The sequence below is a fragment of the Pediculus humanus genome, genomic scaffold, assembly GCF_000006295.1.
Source record: "Pediculus humanus corporis 1103172108314 genomic scaffold, whole genome shotgun sequence".
Lineage (NCBI taxonomy): Eukaryota > Metazoa > Arthropoda > Insecta > Psocodea > Pediculidae > Pediculus > Pediculus humanus.
Window position 1 is genome coordinate 60,583 of NW_002987883.1, and position 10,365 is coordinate 70,947.

The 10,365-nt window shown below is 21.8% G+C and overlaps 3 protein-coding genes across 3 annotated transcripts; 1 reads left to right on the forward strand and 2 right to left on the reverse strand.

Annotated features, from left to right (window-relative positions):
- Positions 1-4,137: 4,137 nt before the first annotated feature.
- Phum_PHUM591560 (uncharacterized protein) lies at positions 4,138-5,010 on the reverse strand (the record flags this gene model as incomplete). Its single annotated transcript, XM_002432503.1, has 3 exons — positions 4,138-4,353; positions 4,541-4,814; positions 4,946-5,010. The coding sequence occupies 3 exons, from the start codon at positions 5,008-5,010 to the stop codon at positions 4,138-4,140; spliced, it is 555 nt and encodes a 184-aa protein (XP_002432548.1).
- Positions 5,011-5,679: 669 nt separating this feature from the next.
- Positions 5,680-7,205, reverse strand: Phum_PHUM591570 (Replication factor C subunit, putative; the record flags this gene model as incomplete). Its single annotated transcript, XM_002432504.1, has 6 exons — positions 5,680-5,772; positions 5,844-6,041; positions 6,178-6,374; positions 6,472-6,668; positions 6,735-7,010; positions 7,084-7,205. The coding sequence occupies 6 exons, from the start codon at positions 7,203-7,205 to the stop codon at positions 5,680-5,682; spliced, it is 1,083 nt and encodes a 360-aa protein (XP_002432549.1).
- A 1,203-nt stretch (positions 7,206-8,408) lies between these two features.
- On the forward strand, positions 8,409-10,086 carry Phum_PHUM591580 (Lactosylceramide 4-alpha-galactosyltransferase, putative; the record flags this gene model as incomplete). Its single annotated transcript, XM_002432505.1, has 5 exons — positions 8,409-8,742; positions 9,067-9,184; positions 9,298-9,479; positions 9,553-9,652; positions 9,735-10,086. 5 exons carry the CDS (start codon positions 8,409-8,411, stop codon positions 10,084-10,086), a joined length of 1,086 nt encoding a protein of 361 aa, XP_002432550.1.
- Positions 10,087-10,365: the final 279 nt, after the last annotated feature.

Below are 10,365 nucleotides of genomic sequence, written 5' to 3' on the forward strand. Positions count from 1 at the left end.
AATCTAATTATCACTTAAACAAATATTAACTACTACAAGTGCCAGTAAAATTTATTTCCCGCATTTTTAACGTATCGCATTGATAATAAAAAAAAAAATTTAGATATATATTTTATCGCTACGAGAACGGGCATCTAATCAAAACCAATTATTATTTCACATTGATAATTAATTATAAATAAAAAAAAAAAAATTTTTTTAAATCTCAAAGTACGACGTGTACGTAATTTTAAACGGCTTGTTGTGCAGTGGCTTTTGAAACAAAAAATAAAACAACACTACTAATTTCAGAGAAAAGCAATGATTATTATTATTATTTTTTTTTAAAAACACTTCCACAAATTTTAAACGGTAACGCACCTAATATATTACCTAAAATTCGTAATTTTAAATTATTATTATTTTTTAATAAATCCGATAACTTATCAACGAAAACTTGAATCCGAAACATTTATTCTGTGTTAAAACACTCGACACAACACTCGACTCGACGATCACCGCTTAGACACTGAATAAAAAAAAAAAAAAAAATAAAAAAATAAAACTTTCAAACGAGAAAACTACACATACTATCACGCTACACGAAAGCAAATATTCACTGTTAACTTGTTTCTTTTTTTTTTTTTTTTTTTTAACGAGAAATATATATAATAACTTTATGTAACTAAACGAATAATAATTTTTTTTTTTTTTTTAAATTTCATTTTGTTCTAAAATCAAATGAAAATATAATTTACCTATAAATCTCGTGTGTAAAAATTTATTTTTTTATTTTTCCCGTGGAAAATTTTTATCACAGTGGTTATTTTTGTAAATACTAAAAAAAAACTAGTTGAACATCCATGAAAAATATGCATATAAATCAATAATTTTAAATTAAATGTCTCTATTTTTTTTCTACAAATACGCTATTTTAAAATTTTATCTGGAAGATTTAATTTTCAAGTAAATAAATCATATTTAAATTGCTATGAATTCTACAAAATAAAACTATTGCCATAATAATTGTTCTTTTCAGTTATTGATTAACTATATATTAAATCAAATTAATATATATTAAAATAAATATGATTTGTGTGATTTCACAACGAAAGTTAAAATGTCATTAGTTATGCGTTTAAAACAAAAAAAAAAAAAAAATTTTTATTTATTTTTAAAATCCGCCATGAAAATTAGGTTATTATACTCATACTGCGCATATCAATTCAATTTTTTATAAGTTTATGTAATTCATAAATTAATAAACTTGTCTTAAAACAAATTTATATTCATTCCTTCTTTTTTTTTTTTATTCATTTAATTTTTTTATGATCCTCAAATAATTATTTCAAGTTGCATTTTAATTTTCCAAAAACTTAAAAAAGAATTAAGTTAAAAATTTATAATAATATAAACAATCTTCGAATGATTGAATTGAATTCGTTTTTTAATTTCAAATAAATTAAAAATAATAATGATAATAATAATGAATAGTTTAAACAAATTTTTTTTGTTTCTGGAAAAAATTCTTACCGTAATAATAAATTAACAATATAAAATCCACTAACAAAAACAAACTCTAATATTTTTATCAATAACAAAAGAGCTCATTCTATTTTTATTAACCATAACAATGATTATAATTTATAATGAACAATTTTTCAATCAATAGTTAATGGTGAACAAAAAAATAATATCTGCACTTTAAAGTGCAGTCATATTAAGACCAAAAAAAAAAAAAAAAAAAAATTGATATAAAGAATAAAGTTCAAAATAATTTTTTCATCACTTAAAAGAAGGAAAAGGAATGATTCACGTTTTGTTCGTTGTATTGTGTTCAATTACTAACCCTTTCAGCATTTTTATTGCTTAATTTATACATAATGCCACAAAGAAAGTAAAAATGTCCGACTGAAAAATTATTAATTTTTTTTTTCAGAAATTAAAAAACCATAAATGTTCTGAAGAGTTTAAAACTTGTTGCATATAAATAATGAAATTATTTTAACAAATGTGTAGTTATCATCATATTACATATTTGCTTACATATTGTGGGTAAATTTTAAAATTTAAAATTTAAAAACTAGAAAAATTTGAATAGATTGTGTCATAACTAAAATTATAAATCGAGTAAAGTAAAAATATTAAATATTAAATATCTCAAACTTTATAATTATTATTGATAAATGATTTATAAAATTACTTAACGATATATTTTCAAAATCGAAATGATTTTAATTACTTATCCAATTAAAATTGATAAAATTAATTTAAAGCCTTATTAAAATAAAAATATTATTAACACGAGATATAATTAAAATAATCTGCATTTTAGCAAATACTAAATTTCTTTAAAAACTCAAATTTGACCAAAATATCATCATTAACTCATTTAATATTATAGAAAAAAATAAATATGTTTAACTCATTTAATATTATAGAAAAAAATAAATATGATTTTTTTAAAAAAATAATTAAACTAATATTCCGTAAATAATTTAAAACTATAGGCTAAGTTCATTACGATATTGTGATAAAAATTTACTCTTACAGACCAATCAATCTGGGGTTTAAGGTTAATAGACAGTATAGTTATAGATAGTTATAGATAGTATAGTGTAATATAATAATAAACTCACCTGAATTTCCAATAATAGCTCTTGTTTTCTTCTTCTAATGTCGATTAATAACTTCTGTTGCTCTGGAGTTAAATCTGAAAAGATAATTTAAATTTTTATTAAAAACTGAAAACTCGAAATGATAATAATTTTTTTTAAAAATTAGTTTTGGACAAGTATAGATTAAAAAACATTTCATTAGTTAAACTTTTTAAAAATCAATTAATTTTTAAAATTAATTACACAATAATAATTTAAAATCAATTACTTAATGGTTTAACAAAATAAAAATAATTTTAGGTTACCTAGATTAAACTCATGGCACTCAATTATTTAAATTTTGAGGGGAAAAAGGTTATTTTTCGACAATATGAAAATACTAAACTTATTTATAAATAAAAATATAAAAATTAAAAACGAATAAATTAGGGAAAAGAGACAATTAAAGTAAAAAAAGAAAACTAAAGAAAAAATTAATGATTCACATCTTAGTTGATTTGTAAACAATTATGAGGAAGTAGTACAGAGAATGAGTCAACTGCCAAAATATGACCTGGTTATTAAATGTAAATTTATAAATAAATAATTAAAGATTCACTTTTTAAAATTTTAAAGAAATTGCAATCAAAATTTTTTTAACTAATTATTAGTTGTAACAGTTAATTTAGGAATTAAATTCGAAATAAATGTATATCAATTTATACTCAATACTCACCCGATATATTGAATGCATCTGCGTGATGAGACATAGCCATTTTCTAGTATTATAATATATAATATTACATCTTAACATAACTATAAATAATATTAAAAAAAAGAAAAAATTAAACACAAATGTTAAATAAATAAATTACATAAATAAATATAATATACACGAAGCCACGGCATTTTGTTTGGTAGAGTACGTTCAGAAATTTTGTGATTAATAAAATTTACCGTTCTCAAACTAAATTAAAAATCATCGTAGAGTGCATTCAGGTTCTGAATCTACATAAGGAATTTATTTAAGTTTGGTTTTTTTATTTAATTTAAGAAAAATCACTAATGCATCCAATTTCTATTTAATATATGGGTTATTTTTTAATTGCGATTATGAACTACAAAAAAAAAAATTTCAGCAAATTTTAATGTAAATTTAATTTTGAACGTTAATTAAATAAAATTTCAAATAGTAATCAAATTCTTTGACAATTTTTTTTTTAGGCATTAATTAACGAAAATAATTATAAATGTTTAAAAAATTACTGTTTTTGTATTGTAAATTCTTAATTAATTTTTAATATGATATTTTTTTTTTTTAAAAACCATTTTTATTAAAATAAGTAATGAAACAAATTTTTATTATGTATTTTCTTGTTAATAATACAGTATATTAATTAAGGAAAACAATAAATTATTAGTCGAGTCATTTTATCACAGATTAATTACAAAAAACTTTTTGAGAAGCAAAAAAGATAATTTTAAGATTTATAAAAAAAAAAAAAAAAAAAAAAAAAAAGAACAAGTCCATTATTTGTTTTTAGAAAAAATTAATTTCAAATTAATCAAGAGTAAAGATTCTAGCAAAAATATCATCGATAAGCCAATCCATTCCTTTCAATAAATTAACACCTGTGACGGCACTACAATGTAAAATTTGCCAATGATGTGTTTTAATTTCATTTAATTCTAATATGTTTTTTATTTTTTCACTTGATAAAGCACCAGGCAGATCTTGTTTATTGCAGAATATTAATAATGTAGCACCAGCCAACCTCTGTAAAAAAATAAAAAAATTTATAAATATTAATGAAATAATACTAAAAAAGCTATTACCTGATTTCATTAAAATAAAGCAATGAAGAGTTTTAAATGACTAATTATGAAAAAAAATAATATTATAATATTTTCTAAAAAGCAAACCCTCGAATACTAATTAAACATAAATTAAAATAAACAATTACTTCTTCATTTAATAGATGATGTAATTCAGATTTACAGTCTTCTAATCTTCTCTTGTCAGCACTATCAATTACCCAAACTAAACCATCTGTGCATTCAAAATAGTTTCTCCAGTAAGAACGCAATGATTTCTGTCCTCCTACATCCCAAATATTTAATTTAAAACCTCGATGCTCAAGAGTTTTGATATTAAAGCCAAGAGTTGGTGAAATTAAATTAATATCTTCACCATTAAATCTCTTCAATATAGTTGTTTTTCCTGCATTGTCTAATCCCCTAAAAATTACTGGTTAAGAAATAAAAATCAACCAATACATGAAACTATCTTATAAAATACATATTAAAATTATTCTGCAATTATAAATATGTGTAAATATACAAATAATAAAATATATTAAAAAAGATACAGCATGAGAATTCTCATTTCCTTTTCCTTTTGTTTCATTTTTTTCAAAAGTGTTAAAAAACCCATTTCTAATAATTATTTATGTAATGATGAAAATAACTTCTCATATTGTGTTTATACTTTTAGTAGATGACGTAATTACATAAATTACAGCCACGAAAGTAAGTGGAATTAGAAAAAAATTTTTTAAATTCAATAACAATCGTTTAAAAATTTTTTAAAATATATATGTTTAATAAATTTTGTTTTATTTAGAAAACTTTTTTCAAAATAAAATAAATTATACTTTTTGATAGTTTCCTAATCTTTGAAGTTTTTGATTTTTTTTTTTCACATTATTGTCAACTTAAAAAAATTTATCTAATTATTGTTTAATTTTATTTTTGTTCATCTTATGTTAAAATTGTAATTATTAACAAACATCGAAATAATTTTAATTTAAATTCAAATTAAAATTACTACCAGTATTAAAGCATATGATTTATAATTATTACAAATTTTTTTCTTAAATATGTTACCAATTTATTTAATAAATTAACAAAATGTAACAATTCGTGGAATAATTGTATCAAATTTTTAATGAATGTAACTATATAATTTTTTGAAAAATAAATAATATTACACAAGTAATTGGTATTTTCTAGATACTTTTATTTCCTTAAGAAAGGTAATATCAACCTAGGCTTTGAGGAATAGCAAAAATTTTCAAACTTTTTTTAAAAAATATATTTATTTCTATGATAACTGTAACGCTTTTGCAATGGTGCAACAAAGATCTATCAAAAGAAGATATTCACTTGCTCCATCTATTAATCTACTACTACATAACTGCAAAAAAAAAAGTATTATACATAGTAATTGATAAATAAATTTATTTTTAATTTACATAAATTACTTACCGATAATTTATCAAAAATTGTAGCCTTAGCTTTATCCGACAACTTGAAGTCTTGAATGATATATTCTGTAAGTTGTTCCATTAGCTGTGCAACAGAATAAGCTTGATATGTAACTTCATTTACAAAATCTTCTATAGTTGTATAATTGTTTTTGTTACAAGTATTTATTAATTCTGTAATTACTGAGTCAGGTATCACCTAAGGACAAAAACAACAATGTATGATTTTCTAGTTCTGATACAGTAAAAGATTCTTAATTATAATGATTTTAAAAAAATATTTATGTAAGGATTTAATTAATTCTTTAACACAAAAATATTTTAATAGTACTTACCCCTGCAACTTCATTGACATCTTCAATTGTAATGAGTTCCCCTTCTTCTTTGATTCTAGCACAAGATTGCAAAGAAGTTATAGCTCTTCTTAAATCGCCACCAGTGCACTTAACCAAAGTCATTAGAGTATCATCATTTATGTTGACTTTTTCAGCTTTGGAAATTTTACTGAGCCTTTCAAAAATTTTATTTTCTCCTGTAAATAATAATTTCCAATTAGAACATTTTTAATTGAACTGTATAGTAATAAGATTGATATAAATTTAAAAAACATTTGTAAACTAACAAAATACCTAAGGGTTTGAACCTGAATTTCGAACACCTTGATGTAATTGGAGGAATAATTCTACTGACATAGTTACACACAAGGCAAAATCTGGTAGTTTTAGTGTACAGTTCCATTGTTCTCCTTAAGGCTGCCTGAGCAGCTGAAGTCATAGAATCAGCTTCATCCAATAAAACTATTTTAAAGGGAGGACATGGTTGACCGCTGAAAAAAAAATTAAATTATTAGAAAAATAAAAAAAAAGTATATAAAATTATCTGAAATACTAACTCGGGACGAGTAGAACTAGCAGATAATTGAGCAAAAGTTTTGACTTTGTCTCTTATCACTTGAATTCCTCTATCATCAGAAGCATTTAATTCTAATATTCTTTCTTTAAACATATCTCCAAATAACTGTCGTGCTGCAGCAAGAATAGTAGATGTCTTACCAGTCCCAGGAGGTCCATAGAAAAGTAAATTGGGCAAATCTGCTCCTTTAAGAGTTTGACGTAAAACGGACACAACTTCCACCTGTTCAACAATGTCATCTACAGTTTTGGGACGACTAAAATAATTTGTAAAAATTAATATAAATTTAATAACTAGACAAGCATTCACAAAAATAAATTTATACTTACTATTTTTCAACCCATGGTATATTTGAATAATTTTCTTCTTTTCCTTTTAATGAATCTGTTTTAGAAATAGAGGAAATATTAGAATTATTCCCTAATTTACCGGTTTTTAAAAAACCTTCCATTCTTAAATAACCAAACAGTAAGTTTAATGAAGAAGTGGCAGCAGATTAAATTTTCCCTCTATTTTCACGGAAAGAATAAAAGCAGCACCATAAAGACGTACATAGAACATTGTCATTCTAAAAATGTTCCTGTTACTTTTTATAATTTACTCGGTGAAATGTCCAAGATAAGAAATTAAAAATTACGAGTTTAAATAGAAAATATTTTTAAAAGTTTTACAAATGAAAAAATTTAATTCAATTTAATTTAAAAATTTCGTAAGTATTATCATTTTTTAATTTAATAAGTTTTTATTTTTGACATTTAAGTTTTATAACGGCGTACTGCTTAATTGTTACTAATTTACATTATAAATACAAAAATATTTCAAATTAATAAAGTAAACGTTAAAATTAAAAAAAAAAACAATTTAACGTTTACATGAAAATGAACTACAAAATAATTAAAGTCAGAAAAAAAAGAAAAGAAAATTTGAAATTTTACTCATACGTTGTTATAACTTAATTGGATAGGATATAAGACAATTAAAAATCTTTAAAATTGCTATTGAAATTATTATTTTTACCTAATATTACTTTTAAAAAAATACATTAATTATCTTATCGAAAAAACAACTTTATGCTAACTACCTTTAGGATTTTAATATGAGCTAAACGTTCATGCGCAAAATCAATTTCAAAAGTAAAAAAAAAATCAATATTCGTTATTATTTTGTTATGTCCCTTAGGATAATTACACTAAAAATGAACATTCATTTAAACATACAAAAAAAAATTTGTTTTTTGTGTAAAAACTAAAAAAAATTGTACATAAAGACACTCTAAAATATTTTTAATGCAAAAAAATTAACATTTAATTTAAATTTTTATAAAAAAAAATAAATTACACATGGATCACTCTTATGAATACAAAAAAAAAAATTCAAATTATTATTTTTTTACCTTTGTTGATATAAAAGACATAAAATTTCTTACTCACATGATTGTATAAGAAAACAACCATAATTATTAGTCAGACATTCTTAAATTTAATTTAAAAATTAGTTTTTGTGTCAACAAATCCTTTAAAATTTTTAATTTTTGTAATATAAAGCAAATCAAATAAAAGGAGGTTAAAAATTTTTTGCTAAAACTTGTCTTAATTTAATTAAATTAAAATTATTAAAATGAAAATTTTAAATTTCAGGTACAATAAATAATGAAATGAAAAATAAAAATTTAATTAATATATACAAATGCAAATGGAGAATATTACACAAAAAAATATTACTATTATTATTTTTTATATTATTTGTGATATTTCTTAACGTACCGTGGAGCGGTTATATAATTCATTGGAAAGGAAAAACTCGGAAAAATATCGATTGTTTTTATTTAACCGGAAACAAATTAATAACTTTAAATGAAAATGAACCCGTATTGGGAAAAGGGATTTATTTTCATGAAACTTCTTGCCCGAAAAATTTAACGGATATTGTTATTAATTCGAGACAAGCTTGTTCTGTAGAATCTGCTTTAAGAGCTCATCCTGAAAAAGGTAAACAAAAAAAAATTTTTTTTTTTTTTTTTTTATCATGCAATGAAAACCTTAAAAAAAATTAATTTGACTTTTTATTTACTGTTTGATTGTTTAGAATAACCTTGAGCTTTTTGTATAAGAAATAATAATAATAATAAAATGCAAAATGATACGACTCATATAAAAAAAAACTGGGGCGTTTTAAATATCTTAAAAAATCTTTCTTAATTTTTTTTTTTTTTTTTAATATTCGAATAAATTTACATTAATTTTTATCTGAAAACAAATAAAAAAATTAATTTTTAATAAACTAACATAATAATAATAATAATTTTATTTTAGATGTTTTTCTTTTAATTACTAGTCCAGTTTTAACACCTTTAAAAAATACTAACAACAAATTAATACATCAATTACTTTCATATAAAAATTTTAAAGTGAGACATATTAATTTTTCCGAGTAAGTAAAATTAAATATTTAAATATTATTTAAAAAAAAAAAAAAAAGGTTAACAAATTAATTAATAGAAATGATAACTTAGTTATTACAATCAGTTATTATTTTTATTTCAGGTATTTATCAAATACTCCATTACATGTAATATATACCTCAGGAGCTTTAAATAATAGTTATTGGCCAGTGGCACATTCCAGCGATGTTCTTCGTTATGCTACCTTATATAAATTCGGTGGAATTTATTTAGATTTAGATGTTATAGTTTTAAAATCGTTAAGTGGACTGAAAAATTTTGCAGGTAATCAATAAATAAATAATTTTTTCTAAATCCTTACGTAATAAATTTTTTTTTTAAACTTTTAAACCGTCAGGAGCAGAATCGAATTCATCTTTAGGTTCAGGAATATTAGGATTTAGTTACGATGAAGTGGGACGAAGTACGGCTAAAGAATGCGTCGAAGAGTTAGCAAGGTAAATATTTTTATTCAATTAATTTTCCAACTAATTATTGTTTAAAAAAATCTAATAAAAGTCATGATAAAATTTGTTTCAGCACATTTATCGGGTATTTTTGGGGACACAATGGACCTGGAGTAATTACAAGAGTTTTAAAAAGAAAATGCATGACGGATGATGTACTCAGAATGCCTGAAAGTGATTGTCAAGGTTTTTCAATTTATCCAACGGAATATTTTGCACCTTTTTCATATAACGACCCTGAATTTTTTTTCCAAGAAGGTAATACGGATCTCGCAAGAAAAATATCAAATCATAGTTATACAATACATTATTGGAATAAAATGTCATCGAAATTTATTTTAAAAAACAATTTGGATATTCCTTTTTTTTACTATGCTCTAAATTATTGTCCTAAAATTTATAAAGCTTCCAATGGAAAGTTTTAATTTTTTTTTTTTTTTATATACATCAATCAGACTTTGAAAAATTGATTGAAAAAAAAAAAAAAAATTGTGATATTAAATTAAATTTTTTTTTTTGGAATCCGAATCTAAAGTTATACACATATATAAAAATTTTTTTTTTTCAAAACTGAAAATACAATTTTTTAAATTTAATAAATAAAATACAATGAGGATAATAATGTGATAAATAATTTTATTGTAAAAATAAATATTTATCTTTTGATAAGTAAAAAAAAGAAAAAAAGGTATGATGAGTTATGT